Here is a 19081-nt window from a genome sequence, read left to right on the forward strand (position 1 = left end):
ATTTCTTTCTGAACTGATAAACTCTAACTTTGTATAGGAAATCAGCTGCATGGCCTTGCAACTGCTGTTATTAGTAATACAGGCTTAACTTTGCTTGTGACTGGAAACTAAACTGATGAAAGTAATTCCATTCTTAGCATCCTGGTAGTGGAAAACATAGGTATAGGACTAAAACGTTAATGATGTATTTTGGTTAGTAGCGTGAGTTATGGTTTAGTTCTAATTTTTCTTTTTACTGAATAAATTTAATAGCAAGTATGAAATAGAGTGGATTTAAAAATATGTTATACTAGGAAATCTTTGATGCAACAGAAACATAGGTGTAATTTGTCTACATATAGTTTTGTGTGCTCTGTATTATATGGAACTTTGCTGTAAAAGGTAGATTATCTAGAGACAATGTGAAAGTTTTTCAGCTAATATCTCAGTCATGTCTCAAAGTTTTGCACTTAACATGTTTTTGGTAACTGTAGACAGTTGAAGCAGGTATAGTAATGTTTGTTTTCAGGCAGGCATTTTAGTTCATATATCTGATGCATGTAGTACAATAATATATGCTTATTGTGTCGTTTTGTAGCTGGGAGTACAGAAATTAAATTTTAGGTTGAACAAAATGAAGTGATAGTGATGGACAAGATGTCAGAAAGGTGTTGTTTCATATCTATCTAAATGCATTTACATAGTGGTACCTCTTAAATATGTGTAGCCATTTTGGATAAGTGAATGTAGTGCCTTTGGGCGTGTGACATAGCAGCCATAATGTACTACCATTTGAAAGCTGGACAAAGCTGCAGAAGGTTGCAGTATCAGGTGAGAGCTTCTAGACCACTTTCTAATATCAGAAATGGTCATCCAGTTCAGTTTAATTTTAGTTTGATATAACTTTGCAGCTGCTATGGTTACATCATTGTAATAGTGAAATCTTCACCCCAGTGTCAGTTCTGTTTGGCTGACAAAAATAATTCTAAAATCAAGCTGCTTATTGTAATCAATAAAGCTTGTTCTTATGGCTAAAATAACAACTCCAGTTTTTGAACTTTTCAGAGTAGTTAAGAAATAATTTTAAAAATGACAGCGGCATTTGTGTACTTAAAATAGTATTAATGTTATTTTTTCTTTATATTCCTTTATGTCCTTCACTAGATGTCACTAGTAGATTTGGGAAAGAAACTTTTAGAAGCTGCACGAGCAGGTCAAGATGACGAAGTTCGCATTTTGATGGCAAATGGAGCACCTTTTACCACAGATTGGGTAATGAAAACTTTTGCAGTGTTCGGTAAATCCTCTTACTTTTCTCACCTGAAGAAGAAAATAGGATTACTACAATTAAGCATTTATGTTGCAAGCCTTGGGAGTTTCTTCTTGGAATTTTGCAGTCACATCATCTAATGTCTAATTCAAAATTAAAATTGTCTGTTTCTTCATATGACCTCCTACTGATTTTAGTAATAGACTGTGAATGAGCTCGTTCTGGTGGCTTTTAAGATGAACTTTGGAATGGTTAATGGGAGAAAGCAGCAATCATCTTCCTAGTTATTGTGTTTGTGCATTTAATACAGTAAGAGGTCTGAATTAAGAAAGCAGTCCCAACTACCTAATATGTGCAGCTGAGAGTTCCCTGATACAGGGGCTCTGAGTTGTCTTTAGCAGGTGCCTATTTTTGAATAGGTTGTATAGGGAGGTCAGGTACCTAAAATTCTTTGGTATTGACAAGCCCTTAAGAGCCTTAATCTACTTGGTGACCTAACTTTCAAGTTGACTCTATTTTGAGCAGGAGATTGGACTTAAGTGACTTCCAGAGGTCCCTTCCAATGTTGGTATGGCCTGTTGACCAACACTAAAAATGGGGTTAGGCCCCTTGAAACATCACACCTCAAAAAGACAGAAAAAAACAGAGCACAGACCTCAAAGAGTTGCTTCCAGTGAGCTGTTTTTAGTGTGTTGTGATTATTGGGAAAAAAAAAAATTAAACTTTTGGTTTTTCCTCTTCATACTCTGTAAAAGCCCTGACAGCTTCTTTCCTTGAGAGTTGGAAGGGAAAATGATTTTGAAGTGATGGCCTGACACCTGAGTTTGATAGCTCTGGAATAAGAAGAAATACTTCATACTGACATCTGTTAAAATTCAGCTGTTTCCATTACATTACAGTTGGGAACATCTCCGCTTCATCTAGCAGCACAGTATGGACACTACTCAACAACAGAAGTGTTGCTGCGAGCAGGTGTAAGTCGGGATGCCAGAACCAAAGTGGACAGAACTCCATTGCATATGGCAGCGTCAGAAGGCCATGCCAGCATAGTAGAAGTCTTACTTAAGGTAAAGACTGCTGAAACAAGGTCTGAGGTGGGGATATTACAATGGTTTATGATCAGATATTTGCAGTTTCCTTTTAGTCGTGAAACTAACATTGAAATGATACGAATACTTGCGCTGTGTGCATTGGGTGCTTTGTTCTCCTATTAAACTGTAATTTATTTTAGCATTAAAATAATGATTTCAGGTGAATTATTTATTGCTGTTTCAAAATAAGACTGTTTCCTAACTTGACATTGTGTGACTAACAGCTTTTAGAACCAAGACATGTTATGTTTTAGGGAGTCTTTAATCCTTTGAGGTAAATAATTTATTTGGTAGTTAGATTGAAATACTTTTAATAAATCTGTAAATGTAAGATAACATGACATTACTGATGGAGAAAGACAATTTTGGGCTTCATTCTGTCACCAGCATTATTTAATTCAGATACTTCTAATAACATAGTTTATGCAATGATCTTGCTTGTAGCACGGTGCTGATGTCAATGCGAAGGACATGCTCAAAATGACTGCACTTCACTGGGCTACTGAACATAACCACCAAGAAGTTGTAGAACTCTTAATAAAGTATGGAGCAGATGTTCACGCTCAGAGTAAATTTTGCAAAACGGCATTAGATATTGCAGTAGACAATGGAAATGAAGACCTTGCAGAAATATTACAGGTAACTTTTGATTCATGATGTTAAGGGAACTTACAGCAAAGTACTTGTTTACACATGTGATAAACTAAGCTTTTAATATAGCAGCTGTGAGACCATATATTGACTGATAATGCTAAACTCCAGTCTAGTTCATGACATGGAAATGAGATTAATGTTAGCAAACACTAGCTGGCCGATGAACATTTTCACCACCTACAAAGTCAAGGATAAGTATCCTTTATTTTCTTAAATTTGAGTGTTGTAGTACACAGAACTAGGTGGAGTCTTTACAAGCAAGGTGTAAAACTTAACTCCCTACTCTGCCAATGTTTTGACTATGCTCTAGCGTTCATTTAGCTTCGTATCTGGATATTAATTTCCTAACAGTTGGAGATCAGGAGAGGAGACAAGAGATGGCAATTTTTCTTGAATTAGAAAAACTAGGATTGAATTGTTGGAGAAGTGATTGGGATCGGGATTGTAATAGATACTTCTGTGAAAATGTGTGCTCACTGTTCAATAGTGTTCTTAAAGGCAAATTAAGTGCTAAGCATTATTGAGAAAAGAATAGAAAGCAAATGAAAAATACCATTATGCCACTGTATAAATCTGTTGTTCCCCTACATCTTGAACAGTATGAACTTCTGGTCTGTTCCTTTAGCCTCCTCTTCATTGCAGAAAGGATATAGTAAATAAAAGTCAATAATAATTCAAAGACAGACAAAAAGAAGACTGCCATCTACAATTCATGGCAATTACTAAGCTGTTGGAGCTGATTTTCATGGCATGTAGCTGCCACAGCAGTCTTGGTTCTTCAGGCCTCTATTTTAGACATGTAAGCTTGCTTATCTACAAAAGAGCCTTGTCTTTATATGGTCCTCTTTGTTTACAATAGATGGTAAGGAGAAGTAGTGGTGTGTCATTATTCTCTTTCACTTCAACAGACATACTGTCTTTAGATTTCAGCCAAAATGTGACACGATGTATGTATATTGCCTGAGCATAATGAGGGAGATCCTCCCTTTTTGAGTGGAATGTGCAATAATTCTAGTACTTACAAGGTAAATAATTTCTTTATACCTACAATTGGAATGATATTATTACCTTTGTCTCCTAGATTGCAATGCAGAACCAAATCAATACGAATCCAGAGAGTCCGGACACTGTGACGATACATGCAGCAACACCACAGTTCATCATCGGACCTGGAGGGGTGGTGAACCTAACAGGTCTGGTATCTTCTGCAAATATATCAAGTGGAACAGGTATTTAGATGCCTATAGGATAGCTACTGGGATTTTATACTTTAGTTGATTTTCACCATTTAGTGAAAAGGCTTGAGGAAAAACACTGGTAAGAAGAGAGTAGTTACCGTGTTCCTCTTCAGTGTTTTTTATGTGTTGTAAATGTCTACATACTTAAAACAACAGTCTCCAGAGATGAATTACCAGAAGTTGTATTTTCTTAACAAACTTGCCTTCAGAATAGCACTTTGGTTCAGCAGAATGTTTTTGAGAACAGAGTGTGTGTTAGAAGCTTCAGTGCAATAATAATAAAAAAAGAGACTTCACTGGTTTTAAATTTATCAGCTAACTTTTTTTTCAACCTACTAGATGAAACAGGAGTGTCTGCTGTACAGTTTGGAAATTCGTCGACGTCAGTATTAGCCACGTTGGCAGCTTTAGCAGAAGCGTCAGCTCCACTGTCTAATTCTTCAGAAACACCAGGTTAGAAAGCCAAGTCATTTAACCTTATTTAATAAACTAAAAGTACATAACTGGCACTTCTGGAGATACAGTTCATACGGAAATGAGATGACAATCTTCCTTCCTTTTTTCAGCATGAACAAAATTTTTCCTTTACTTTCACCTGGAAGGTTTGCCAGATTCATGCGTACAATTATTTCTTAATAAGATTTCTGACCACAGCTGGTATTTCCGGGCCTAATGTCAGTAGCATTCCTCTTGCTGAAAGCAAGCATAATTCAGGAGATTGAATTTACATCTTTGTCTACATACAGTTTAGTTGCGTTTGGTGGAAGAATGTTTTCTTTGAATGCTTCTTCCTGTTAAATATTGTGAAATGGCCCCCAATGTTGTTTGCATATACTTTGTTGGCAGTTTTTTTAATCTTTCACCCAAAAGGCACAAGAATATTTGGCGATCTTAGTGTGCAGTTTGCCCATTAGAATGTCTGTGGGTCGTCTTTTCAACATTGAGGCATTCTACTTGCATTTATAATCATATGTAGTGATTAGTATGTCCCACTTCAGGCTGTTATGCTGTCATGGCATTTCGGGTAAACCTAAGCCTAGCAATACATTATTGTTCTCCTAGGAAGAAGGAGCCTGCATCCCTCACTGCAGCCGTATGCACACTCTCTTATTCCACAGGCCATGACAAGAAGCCAGAAAAGCACAAGGAATTCCATTGCCCCTAGTTCCCAAGTTTCGCATTCCTCTTTCTTACCACAAAAACCCTTCACCCCTGCCCCATGGATCTTTGCCAGTTACTGCTTTGTCTGGAAAAAAAACCCTTTGGTCAAGGTTTCATACTCTGCAAGTTGCCCTGGATATCTTTCTCCATCCTTTCTAAATAATGTGTTCCTTGCTTTGTGTACTTTTTCACTTTTGTTTGTTACAACATGCAAAGTGAAGAAAGAAATGGCAGTCAGGAGTCTCACAGCATCAAAGTGGATTATAAAGACTAGTCATTACCACTAACAGGTTTGAGAAAGAGAGATATGAGCAAGGAAAAGACCTCCTTTTATAATTTAAGCAAGTTGTAATACCATCTACAATAAAGTTAAAGTGTGATCAAAAACTTCTGAATTATTGAAAGTTACTTTATAAGAAGATGCCACTAAACTTCTGTTCCAGACCATATTTTCCAATTATGGTGTATGTTAATATCTTGCCATTGCATCAAAAAATCAGGTAAAACTAGCACTTAGGAGGTCTAGTGCTATGTTAATTCTTTGTTAGCTAGCTTTGGGACACAGAAATCCCTAGTTTTTGTCTCTGAAGTAGGCCATATGGTGTACTTGAATAAAAATGCCTGTTATTCTGAGTCCCAAAAGGTGTTTTGGTGGAGACCTGGCTTTCTAAAGAAAGCTGTGAAGTTTTTCATTCATACTTTACTTGCCCAGTGCTGTTTTGCATATGTTGCTCCCCAGTTTTCTCAGGCAGTATGGAATGTCTCTAGCTACTGGAGTTTTATGGTAGGCCAGATTGCTTTTTTGTTTATTTAGTATTTATAGTATTTAGTATACTGACATGTAGCGCTATAGCCTTATTTCCAAGTTAGCTTGATTTTGAGCACTGATTAGTGATGTGATATGTAGCAAGATGAGCCTAGCTTTAAAGCCAGTGACTGGAGATCACTATGGAGAGCAACAACCCTCTGTTGATCAAGGAATTATGATGCTTACGGTAACCTGAATTTTTCTGAACACATTTCTAAAGAAATGCATTTATTTTGCTTTTTTGTTGGTTATGGTCAGTGTGATAAATTATACAGAGCTGAGATACTTTGCGTGGTCAAAGTCTTTGGTACTTAAAAATTCTCACAGAATTCAGCTTTGCAGATGACATCATTCTTAAGGACACAGTTTTCACTGAAAATATAGAAGAGATCTGTACTCTCAGACTTGCTGGCATGCCAGCAAGTCATGACATCCCAACATGTACCTGAGTTTTCATCTCTAAGTATTTTGAAGTCCTGCAGGATTTCTTAATACAGCTCTCTTCTTCTGCTACTTCTCAAAGCAGTACCTAAGTACAGCTATACTATTTTATGACATTTAAATATTGCAAGGGAAGTGGATGATTCAAAACCAGAATGTAGTGCCTTTCATTACAGAAGCAACTGCTGATGTTTTCAATCAATCAATATATTTCAGTGAAACTCAGATCTAATTGTAGGAGATAGAAATTCGAGAAGGGATTGCATGGGATTATGGAGCATTAAATGTGTATCCAGGACTCGGTAGCAGACTTTGGTAACTAACTGAGTGCTCGTGTTTCATGGCCCTGTCCTTGCAGTGGTGCAGTGTAACCTATGTTACATGTCAGTAAACCACTGAAGATAAAAATTATTAGAGAGGAGGCAGGAGATGACAGGCAGGAAGGAATAAGCTTGAAGTCTTGATGCAGTTCATCAAGATCAGTTCTTCTGCTTTAATTTTTATGCAGATGTGTGGGCACTCTCGCAGCATCTTACTGTCTGCAAATTATTTCCTGGGTTCTTACTCCTTTAATAGTTTATAAAGTGTAAAGAATACAAAAGCAAGGTGACTTTTTGTCACCTGTGCGTCAGTAGTAAGTGTGTTCAAGAAAAAAAAAGGAAAAACAACAACAACCCCCACCCCCCCCTTCTGTTTGTGCTCATCTGGTAAAAGATCCATTTATAAGTACTCTCAAAAACTGTAGGATTGAGAATTCTGGTTTTGGCTCTTACCTTGTACTTAGCCTCCTGTATTTAAGACTGAATAAAGTTGGACAAAGCACTTAGGTTCTGCCTTTTATGTTGTTTCCGTCTAGGTTTTTCTCCTCTTTTGAAGTTAACTACTCTGATCTCCTTCCCCTAGTTCCTCATGTCTTACAGTTAGAAACTTAGCACTTTTGTAAAACGAAAGAAAGAAAGGTGCTTCTCACTGGAGCTGAATAGAATCATGCTTTTTTTAATTGTTACTCAGATAGAGTGACAAATATGAGGACATGGACGTTACGTACAGATGTGGTGCATAATGTATGTATGGAACTCAGAGTTGGATTAGAGAAAAATATGATTTAAGATGTGTATTTGGAATGCAGTATTTGGTGTGCTTATGTTGGAATTAGGCATATGTCTTACTGCGTGTGCAGGTATTCTCCCCCTGTGCACACTGCAGAAGAAAATAATGCACATTAATGCAGAGAGATTCTTGAAAATAATAGTGCTGCTGTTTTAAATGACTTCAGCTTTCCTTCAGCGTATGAAGTAGTGTGGTAACTAATGATTATATGGATATAGATATGGAAGGAGAGCAAGGAAGGAGTAACGACTACATTTATGGGGATATTTTTCTTTTATATAGAATAACTTATTTTTAGATAAAATCTCCATTTTTCTGTGAAGGTCTGAAGAAGTCCTAATAATGTTTCCTTCCAGAACTAAAAGCCCAACATTGAGTTTGAAACTCAAAGATTAGAGCTGTTTGCCACAGCAGCTAGTATTGGCACTTGAGCAACTTGGAATTTTTGTGGCAATGGTCTTTCTTACTGCTGAGGCTGTACTTGGAAGCCAAATCAAGTTCAATACAACACCACTTATTCATGTAGGACTTACTGTTTTGGTTTACTGAATAAACATTGTGAATATTTAAGCAGTGCTATAGGACAGTAATCTCTGAACATAAAGATCTTCAGAAGACAATGACTGCAGTCATTATTTGAACTACAGAGTGATCTGTGTGTGTGTGTGTTATATTGTAATTAACTTAAAAGATGAAAGCTTCAGGGTTTTATCTTCCTTCTCTCATCTCGAGCATCACAACATAGTCTATAGGGTTTTAATTTCATCTCTGTAGATAGAAAACACTCTAATGTCTGTTATTTAAATCAAAGGCTTTGCTTTTACCCTGACAAATTGAAAATAAAATACAGAGTTAGTGTGCTTGAAAGTCTTTGATTGTGCTACTAGTGATCTTGCTCTTTGTCTCAATATCTCGTTGTTCTAAAAAATAAGGGTGGTAGTGCGAGACCCCAGTTACAGTGTATAGTGCAAGCTGTGGTATGTGTTGTAGTTCTGAATGCAGTCTTTCCCTTATCTTTCCTTGATATACAGATGTAATATAGAATTGTGAGGGTTTGCTGCTGTATACTCATTATCGAATCATGAATTTGAAATTTTTAGTTGAGCTGAGATTTTTTATTTTTACTTTTACCTATAGAATTATATACATACAATGTTTATTTTACCTTTTAAGCTTTATCTTTCTCCTTCAAAGGTGTAAAAATGTCAACCTGCAGAACTTTTCCTTTAGTCCTGTTTCATACTTTGTCTAATAAATAAAGTTGTGGTTGTGTTTGAAGTACCCACGTAGTAGAGACAAACCTTTAAGATTCTCTAGAGGTCCTTCAGTCTGTTACTATCTTGAAGACCATTACGGTAAGCAGAGAAATCAGGGCTGGATCCTGAGGTACACCTGGCAAGGCACTGGTTGAGGAGTAGTTTCAAGCTAGTATTTAGAGTTTAATTTTTTTTTTTTTAATTCTGCTGTTAGTGTAACTTAGTCCAGCTTGTGTACAATGCAAAAGTTATTTGTGTTCTTAAAACCAACTCTTCTTGCTGCCATGTTAACACTGAACCCAAAGTGTCAGTTTTGAGTGGGGTTTATCTATTAGGAAACATGCTAAATAAAAAAATTATTATATTGAGCAAGGTAAACCAGAACAGAGTTGCATGTATATTTCAAAATGTTAGTGCTTTATGCTGGCCTGGTGAAAGATTTCTATTAACAATATAATATGTAGTAATTCATTAATTGGGGGGTGAGGGGGATCAAATTTTAAAAGACGTGGAAGAAATTTTTTCTCAGCTGTACCAAAATGCACTTGAAATCATACAGGTTAATTTATAAATTGACTTAATTTCTTTACTAATCTGTTGATAGTTGTGGCCACAGAAGAAGTTGTGACTGCAGAATCTGTGGATGGTGCTATTCAGCAAGTCGTCAGTTCTGGAGGTCAGCAAGTTATTACTATAGTTACAGATGGCATTCAGCTTGGTAATCTGCATTCGATTCCAACCAGTGGAATAGGGCAGCCAATCATTGTGACCATGCCAGATGGACAGCAAGGTGAGTGGAAACTTGTACGGTTCGAGCTTGAGGAACTATTTTAGTTATAGTAATAATAATAAATTGTTAGGTGCAAATAGCTTGGACACCTTTGTGTAATTATCAATTTAAATACATCTTTGAATTCTTATACTGCAAAAGGCTCAGACACATGAGCTACTGCAGTTCGGTGAGTTACCACATTTCAGCTGAGTCTCTGCATTAGGAGAAAGAATGGAAGAATTACTAAACTGTATGGAAGAGAAATGGGACATTTAAGGGAAAAGTGTTAACTACTTGCTTTGCCTTCAGTAAGTTTGATTCTTGCAAACTTGTTATGAAAACTAGAAGATGAAGTAAGACAAAAGCCTTCTTCCAATACTTACGCTGTTGCCTTGCTGGAAATACTGTGGGGAGGTGAGGCTTGGATTTAGAAATCTGATGCATGAAGCAAGCTGTGCAAGTCCCATGGAGTGTGTTCTTAACAGAACAAAAGCCAAGTCTTACGTGCTTGAGGTTTTAGAGGAGCAGTGGCAGAACCAGTGAAGCCAGGGTGACACAAATTGTCCTGTTGGGCCATATGTACTTTGTGGAAGCTGCTAGTGTAATAAGTGCTATTTTGTGATGTGTGGTTTTTGGGTGGTTTCTTTTAAAGATGCCAATACTATTTAGACAAAAATGATTCCTTCTCTGGTTTCTTCATGAGAACTCCCAGTGTGGAGCTTGAAGAGTTGGAGACACTGGAGACAAATTATTTGATTCACAGTCTGTCTGATAACGTACAGCTAGTTATCGGAAAGCATGAATGTGTGTAGTAGTAATTGAAGTGACAGTTAGGACATTTATTTGCTAGCATGAGTAAATTAGAGTATGGATTTCTTTAGATCCCTAATTTTTTTCCTTCAAGGTTAATAACTACTGGATTTTCAGATTATCTAAGGTGTTCTAATTAATCAAAATCAAAAGCCAGTTTTGTATTTAGTATTTGCTTAAGAAACTTTATAAAGATGGTCTGCTACATAAGTTGTATAATTGACAGACTGGTAACTCTGCAGCAATTCACTTCCATGTCTGTCTACGCTCTGAAAAACAGCAATGATACTCCAGAGTGACAACTAACTATTGTAGACCTTGGTAACAAAGAATTTTAAAATTCTTTAGTAGCACACAAGCAGCTGAAGTTTTTAGTAAATTTTCCTTGTACTGACTTTATAATGCACTTTATTATATAGTTGTGTTTTCATAAGGGAAAGTCACTGTATTTTATTGCTGTTAATAAAATTACTTAATTATATGAATTTTATGTAGTGCAAATATTGTTTGAAGTAAATGTATTTCTATGTACAAATATGTTTTCAGTACTAACAGTTCCAGCAACAGACATTGCTGAAGAAACTGTGATAAGTGAAGAACCGCCAGTGAAGAGACAGTGCATTGAGATTGTTGAAAATCGTGTGGAGTCTGCAGAAATAGAAGTAAGGAGTATATTACATGATATGTGTTAACCAGAGTGTTCAGCACTGAGTATCTGGTTGTGGTTTTTTTGTGTTGTTCTAGAGTTTAATTTCTGTGTTACCACAGAATGAAGTGTGTGAAACAATTTGTTCAGTCTCCCCTGTTACTGGAATTCATCTTTTACAAAGTTGTAAAAAGAATATAGGAGGGCTATTTGCGTCATCCTCTGGTCGTGCACGTAAAAGTGACACTTGTTTAAGTATATGATAACTTAATTTTTTTGTTTTTCCTTTAAGATTACTAGCTAGCTTTTAAAACTAGGTACCAATATATTATTGAGTAACTTGACTCTTTCCGCTAGCAGTGAATGAGAGTGCTGTACCCTCATCTTTCTGTTATGACCACATGCTTGTCCTGATTGTGAGATCATATTTTAGCAATGTTTCCTTTCCATTCATGATATCTAGATAACTGTTAATGGAAAAGTGAAACAGTAAGATTCTGTGTTTGTCAATTTTTATCTGTCTCTTTTTTTTTTTAAATTCTGGAGCAGTTCACTGTTACACATCTTTGCACCATCCTGTTTTTTTTAAATTATAGTGCGGAACAACACTGAGAGAGCTTTTCTTTTTATGTATGATAAATAGATGTAGCTGTTCAATTTAAAATTGTAGCTTTTTTATATTAGCCACAATAGGTCAACCATCTCATTCCTTCTTCTGTTGCTTCTAACTGTGCTGACCAGCTTTGGTCAAAAGTTTATGAAAATTGCTGTCTGCCTTGACTAGGCTGTAAGTTCTCATTTTGTCAACTCCATTATATTTCATTTATCAAAGGTTGTATTCTGCAACTTCTGTTCATATTATCGAATTGTGCCTAATTGAATACTTTTTATTGTACACTATGTGCTATATGTTATCCATGTCTAATAACAATAATTACCACCCTTCATCACTTGCTTTCCCAGTACGTAAGTTGTCACATCAAATACTTTTGGCCTTTGCAGCTTTGTGGTCATTACAGATTATCATGACAGTTGAAATTTTCTTGCTGCATTTTTTTAAATGTATGACTGTTACAATAAAAGCATTTCTTTTGTTCACACTTTTAAACATCTGCCTGAATTATTCGTAAAGGAAATTAAGTTTCCTTAAGTATTTTAATAATTCTGTTAGGTGAAGGGAAAAAAAAAATCTAGATTGGTTAAGGAATAAATTGACCTGTTCCTAATCACAGATAGTCGGTATAACAGTACAAATAATTTTAAGGGGATTACCAGTTTCAATTATATATTTTAAACACATTTCTCAGATATTGAAAGAAGTTGGTTTAAATGAGTTACTTTATCTGTTACTTTTAAGTGCAAGTTTTGATGACTGACTTCGTCTCTGCCTGTACAACTGGAAATGCACATGCAGACCTCTGCCTCTGTGTGGAGGCCAGTTGATGTCAGGAGCCTTATTGTGGTTCATAGGGGTAGGGTGCTACCTCACTTTGGTAACAGGGACATTAAAGAAGTGCACATAAAGTTGGTTCACTTCAAACTTCTTCATCATAGAAGGTGGTAGATACTTGAATTTGGAGGGAGTGGGACCCCTCCCCTCATTAAAATATTTTTTTAATGTAGAAAACCTTTATTGTTTGGTTTCTTTGCCTCACTGGTGATTCATTCCTTTATTTCAATATAAAGAGTTGATTCAAGGCTAAGAGTGCTTTCTTCAGCTGTTGTAAATTCATAGTGTATGAACAGTTAACTGTAGTTTGAAAGTCTTTTAGTTGAACATCCTCCCATTCATGTGAGGTGACAAACTTTCCTGTGAAAGTATTGTGAACGACTAAAGCTGTAGTGGTGTTTTTTGATTTTTTTTTTTTTTTTTTTTTTTTTGTCTTTTGGGTCTGTTAAGTTCAAACAGTTCAGCTCATTTTGAAGAGTGATAACAATTTTCCTAAACAGTTTGATATTTTAAATGGAGGATGGCAGCAAAAAAACCCCTGTCACACACACGTTCTGTTTTTCATTTTCATGCATAATTCATTAACATAGAGTGATTTTTATTTTCATTCTTGAATTTGACTGTTTTTCCCATGTTGCATGTTTGAAAGGTGACATGCATTAGAACCAGGACAATCATTTCATTAGACTAAAAAAAAAAAAATCATAATTGTAAATTAATTATATTGGTGAATTCATATCCCTGTTTTTTCTGTTGTTAAAAAGAATGCTTGGTTTGGTTATTTTAGTTATGGGTGTCCCTATTGTCAATATGTAAACTGTTAAGAAAAGTTATATGTAATGAAGAAAATTCCCTGATAAAATGGAAGATTTTTTAAGAGCACTGAGGATCCTCTAATTTCATTTTTACCTGGGTAGGTCTTTATACTGATACAAAAGGACTTCAGATAATTAGAACACTTTCAGTTGTGTTCTAAAGAATGCCCTAAGAACACTTTCTGGATTTGATTAAATTAATAAACCAGATATAGTCCTCCCTATTCTAGATGTAAAAGTTAAGGAACCAGTTTTCACTGTTCAGTCCACTGTAGATCTGCACTTCTCCTCCAAAAGCATTGGTTTCTTTCCACTGCCTAGACAGTATACTTGGCCTTAGTTCCTTCACTCATTCTGTTTACGCTAGGACTATGACTGTCGAAAAACTACACCTAGTAGTTGCTGGACTAATCTACATGCTTTGAATTGCTAGTCTGTCTGGTAGATACTGGTTTTATCTTGTCTATGCCACTGAGACTTGGGGTTTTTTTGGGTTTTTTTCTGTCCCTTCCTTAATGTGCTATACTCCTTATGGGTACACGGCTTTATTTCTCTCTTCTGTGGGAAGTACTCATAAGATGTGGTCTGAGAACCTCTCCACCCCTAAGTGTTTGCCGTCTGCACACACTCCATAGTAGTTAGTGATAGCGCCTTGCTTTTTGTAGTGCACTGCAGAACCACTGGCCAGTGAGCTACTGGTGGTTCTTATTCTTCTGCAGCCCAGTAGATAGAGCAGCTTTGCTTCTTGCCAGTATTAGATTTCTGACTTTTTTATGTAACAAATTCATGAGAGAGATAATGCCCAGCTCAGTATATCCCAGAGCTCAGTGCCCTCAAGGGAAAGGTTGCTTTTCGCACGTAGCAGGATAAACTGTTTTGACTGCTTCCCTGAGAATTGTCTTGTAGCTCTTTTCACCAACTTTCTACTCCACAAGGCTGTTTTATGTAAGCTGTTGGCTCAGCTTATACTGCATAGATAACTTACAGAAATAGCAGTATGTTTTGGTTGGACTGGTGCTGGAACATCATTGGTGTATTTCAGATCCTTTGAGATGTAGGCTCTATTGTTCATTTGGCATTTGTCAGTCTAGTTGCTACATGGGTTGGCCGTTCGTAAAGTTGCTTAAAAAGCAGAATCCAAATTTTCAGAGGTGGAAGCTGATCTTTCTTTTCAAATAAGTAAGCAAGATTAGATGAGCTCTCATTTTATTAGCATATGCTCCAAATGAAGCAAACCCTAGCTAGCTTCCTTCAGCTCTTAAAGCCCTATGTAAAATCAAGCTGCACTTAATGGAGTTTGTTCTGTTCTGTATTATAGCTAGTCTGTATAACCTGTTAATAACATCTCTCCTTCACCTGTTGTTTTTGCTGTACAGATGCTGCTGTTAGCAATGATCTGATCACCTATGTCATTTATATTCCAGCACATTCAGCACAGCATGTGACTGCTAAATGTGACTGTGACAAGTACTGAGAACAGTAGCAAGTAGAAGGGAGGCAGAGTATTTTGTATTTTCAGGCTCTGACCATGAAAATATGTGAGTGCATCAAAGAGGTGAAGAATAGGGATGCTGTTATGGGGGTGTGGGGGGAGAAACTTCTAACAACTGTTTGAGGTATTAAATGGGAATGTGATACTGAACTGCTGGGATGGGAGTAAGGTAAAAAGGCAACTTATTTTCACTGGGCCTCAGTTTTCGATAAGAGTTTTGTTTTTCTGGGAGATAGCTTGCTTCTCTGACAACCTCCCTCTTGTGGCTACTTAAGAACTACAGTGGAAAGAATGATTCAAAATCAAATACTACCTTACTCATAAAAGTATGATGCACTTTAATGAAGTGGTATTTGGTTGAAGATCAAAACAAAACTATTTTCCAAGCAAATTGCTTTTTCAATTGGGCTCAGTGCAGCATCAAACAAAATGACAGTACCTACGTCATTGGAGATAGAAATACATTCTCCTTAGTTCCTAAGGCAGCTTCATAGGAAGTGGCATTTCCTGAATTATTTTGCTTGGAAACCACTTTATAGTCATCCCCAACAAACTTGTATACAAGATGGAGCCTTAAGTTACTCCTTTTGAATGGAAAAAGCTTATCTAGCTAAATGCCTGTTAATTCATAAAAATGTGGTGTCCTTGCAGATGTAATTATACCTCTGGATTGCATAGTATCACTCACTTCAGATCACTTCATTTAGAAACCAGTTATGCATATATTTCGGTTAGTGGGCAGCTGTCAATTTCCAGTGCAAACTGCTGTTAGGTAACAGTTTTTCATTATACTGTCTGATTAGAAATACAACAGAAAGGGACAATCCTGTTAGATTGGATTCCAATTTTTAAAAAGTAACAAAGGGAATTGAATCATTGGAGAAATGTTAATATAGTATGTTAGTATTTGATCACCATGCTTCCACTTTTTTATTTCACTCTTTTTCCATGAAGACTTGCTTGGTATCTTTGCAGCTAAAGAAACTTGGGTTTACTATATTTACACTTCAAGCCTTATTGTGGGGAGTTGTCTGGTGTGATAGTTGATGTCTAATTTACACAGCAGCATTCATATAGGTTTGCCTGAATAAGAAATGAACAGTTTCTACATGATACCCTAACACTTGAGCTGCATGTAAAGGAAAAATATTTGCCATTTTAACTTGTATTTGATACATATTTGACAAAATATTGCTGGTTCTGTTTCTAATAGGAAAGAGAAACTCTTCAGAAACAGCTGGATGAGGCAAACAGAGAAGCACAAAAATATCGTCAGCAGCTTCTAAAGAAAGAACAAGAAGCAGAGGCCTATCGGCAGAAGTTAGAGGCAATGAACCGCCTCCAGACTAATAAAGAAGCTGTTTAATAAAAAATGAACATACTGCAAAGCCTGTTACTTTCAAAAACCTGCAGTACAATCTTGAACTGTACGCTATATAGGTACAGACACAGGATTACATGATAGAGAAGATGCTACAAGTTGATAACTGGACTTAAGCCGTGAGCTCTGATGAATTTCTTGTAACATAAAAACTCTGAATTTAGAAATTGTGAAAAGTATTTAAAAATGAAATACTGTAAATAGTTGTTTTTTTTACAGTTTCAAAATAAGTTCATAAATCTTTTTGAAGGGATCCAGAAACATGAGAAGCCAATGTTTTTGTGAAATTTTTGATTTTAGTATGAATCTAACTCCTGAAAAACAGAACAGTTTTAAGGGTGATGATGTTGATTTAAGCTGACAACTTGAAAATGAATTATGTGACAAAATGAATTAACAGTTATTTCTACATGGTAACAACTTAAACTTCTCTGAATAAGACATTTCCAGGTGGAAATCTTTGTACAGCTTTAAGTAGTTGTCTCAGATTCTCTGAAAACCATTTTTGGGTTTTTTTTATTTTAGATGGTGAAATTTTTATATTTAATTTCAGATATATCCAAGTAGATTTACATGTATATGAAGCTAATATTTTTTAAACTTTTCAGTTTGTACATATGCTGCATGTTTTTGTAATTTCTACACATATATCTTGCATAGGTATTTTTCAGCAAAGATGAGAAAAATTATGAGAAAAATGTTTAGCCTATAGGTCATTTGAAGTAAGCTAGCAGCCAGTTTTATTGTGGATGGTATATTTCTTGGAAGAATGTAATTTGTAATTAAAAAGAACAAAAAAAAAAATTTAATTTACACATTAGAGGCAATTTAAAATTTGGTAATGGAGGCATTGAAACTTCACTCTGTGTGTCTTAAAATTTTCCTGGACAAGCATTTTAAAGTTCAGTAATGAATAGAAAAGAATGTCTCCACTGGAACACAAATAGTAGTTCTTTTAGAATATTCCTATTGATCTTTTTTTCCCCAATAGCCTTGAAATTATTTCAGTGATACATTTTTTCTGAACGGACTTTTGCATTTTAATTATGCAATTGGACAAGTAATTTTTTTATGTTGTAGTGATGCTCTTCTTACCTAGCATCATTGTTCTTCACTGTGATACTGTGTTTGTGTGTGTCTGTGCAGTGATCTATTATGCTTAGGATTTATATAGCACGTTACATCTTCAGAGCATTGTAAAATCTTTTAAAGAACCCTTACTGTACTGCCTGAGGCAGGTAAGTGAGTGTTATTGTCTCAATTTTATAACTGGTATAAGTGCAACACAGAGAGTGTTAAAATGACTGGCCCAAGACCACGTGAATCTGTGGTAGTCCTGGGAATAGATCTCGGGAGTTCCTGGCTTCTAGTCCTGTGCTTAGACTGAGCTGCCTTAAGATTGTTCAGCGCTGTGTTACATGAAATTTTGAACTACTGTGCAGATTCCTTTTTTGTAAGATAAAACTCTTTGTGCTTTGCTTTGTTGTTCCATGTTTCACTGCTTTTATGGAATTGTTTATATAAACTTAAGCAAAAAGTCTAGTTTACTTAATACTGTACACAGAAGAATTACCCTTAAAACTGTACTCTGGCCTACTTTTTCTATTTTACAATTAAATATCTTTTCCACATAGATATAGTGTGGAATCAGTTCCATTTCAGTTGTTTTGTATGTGCATTAGAAGGTCAAAGCTGTGCTGTGTTACGCACTCAGAAAAATATGAAAAAACAGTTTTAGGCTTAGAATGGCCTTTAAAGGTAGGAGGGAGGAGTGGGGAAAGAATTGCATTATACAATACAAAGTAAAATCTTCCTTCTTCAAACTTTGACTTGAGTTTATAGAATTGGCAGTTAGGAAAAAGTCCTAAATATCCTAGTATTGGTATAAATTTGGCAAATTTGATCCCGATTGGCAAATTTGACCCAAAAATAATCAAAAGATAATAAAAAATGGAAGATCTGTGGTGGTGGGTTTTAGAAGAGTCATTTTCAAGGATGTAATCATGCTCAGCTGGTACTAGGACTTGAAGCAAGCCTTGTGCAGTGACTAACTGGAAATTGCTATATTTTAGGGTTTTTTTCAGAAACGATCCATTATGTCACAGGAACCAGTTAGTCAAGTTAAATGTGTTGGTTGGGCATTGCTCCAATTGAATTATTCTGTGATCAAAATAATGTTTGTGTCCTCACATCCCACAAACTTAACTACAGTTTAATCTCTGTGAACTCTTAATAACGATAAGAATTTCAGCATTAGTCCGACTAGTGATAGTGGTAATGTTCACATCCAAATGCAGAATTTCCCACGGTTTTGACGGCACAGACCTTTGTAGCAAACAATGAAAAGAACCTTTTCTATTCATTCTGCTTCCTGTGAGCAAATATTCTATTCCTCATAGTCTGTAACAAAATCCTTCCAAGTGCAGGGTAGCTATAACAAAAATTTATTTATCACCAGCAGTATTTACCCTACCTGTAATTCATTATCACCTATTTTATTCTAGTTCCGAACAGGACCTGCTGTTTGTTCTCTTCTGCACAGAGCAAGAAACCAACCTGATGAAACTATCACCTTTGAGCAAAGGCGTAGAGTATATGTCACATGGAATATTTGTTGTGTGATTTAGCTCTGAAAACATTGTTAAGAGTATTGCTCCTTATTTGCTGTTCCAAATTGAAATCATAAATGTAACTAGCTACCAGCTTG

At 35.9% G+C, this 19081-nt stretch overlaps 1 protein-coding gene across 2 annotated transcripts; it reads left to right on the forward strand.

The window, feature by feature from the left end:
• Window positions 1-692: 692 nt before the first annotated feature.
• Window positions 693-18002, forward strand: GABPB1 (GA binding protein transcription factor subunit beta 1). 2 transcript variants are annotated; one of them, XM_050903519.1, is made up of 9 exons: window positions 693-810; window positions 1144-1251; window positions 2149-2316; window positions 2785-2979; window positions 4076-4223; window positions 4572-4685; window positions 9613-9798; window positions 11137-11252; window positions 16207-18002. In XM_050903519.1, exons 1-9 carry the CDS (start codon window positions 760-762, stop codon window positions 16357-16359), a joined length of 1239 nt encoding a protein of 412 aa, XP_050759476.1. In that variant the 5' UTR covers window positions 693-759; the 3' UTR covers window positions 16360-18002. The 2 variants fall into 2 exon arrangements, with proteins under 2 accessions (XP_050759476.1, XP_050759477.1); XM_050903520.1 differs by having other exon boundaries at window positions 4076-4187.
• Window positions 18003-19081: the final 1079 nt, after the last annotated feature.

This window comes from Gymnogyps californianus, chromosome 11, assembly GCF_018139145.2.
Source record: "Gymnogyps californianus isolate 813 chromosome 11, ASM1813914v2, whole genome shotgun sequence".
NCBI lineage: Eukaryota > Metazoa > Chordata > Aves > Accipitriformes > Cathartidae > Gymnogyps > Gymnogyps californianus.

Bases quoted from the DNA above. Each gene is read 5' to 3' on its own strand.
- GABPB1 (XM_050903519.1), top strand. From the start codon at position 760: ATGTACTACCATTTGAAAGCTGGACAAAGCTGCAGAAGGTTGCAGTAT. The intron at 4,686-9,612 runs GTTAGAAAGCCA...ATCTGTTGATAG, and splicing joins TAATTCTTCAGAAACACCAG to TTGTGGCCACAGAAGAAGTT. The intron at 9,799-11,136 runs GTGAGTGGAAAC...ATATGTTTTCAG, and splicing joins CATGCCAGATGGACAGCAAG to TACTAACAGTTCCAGCAACA.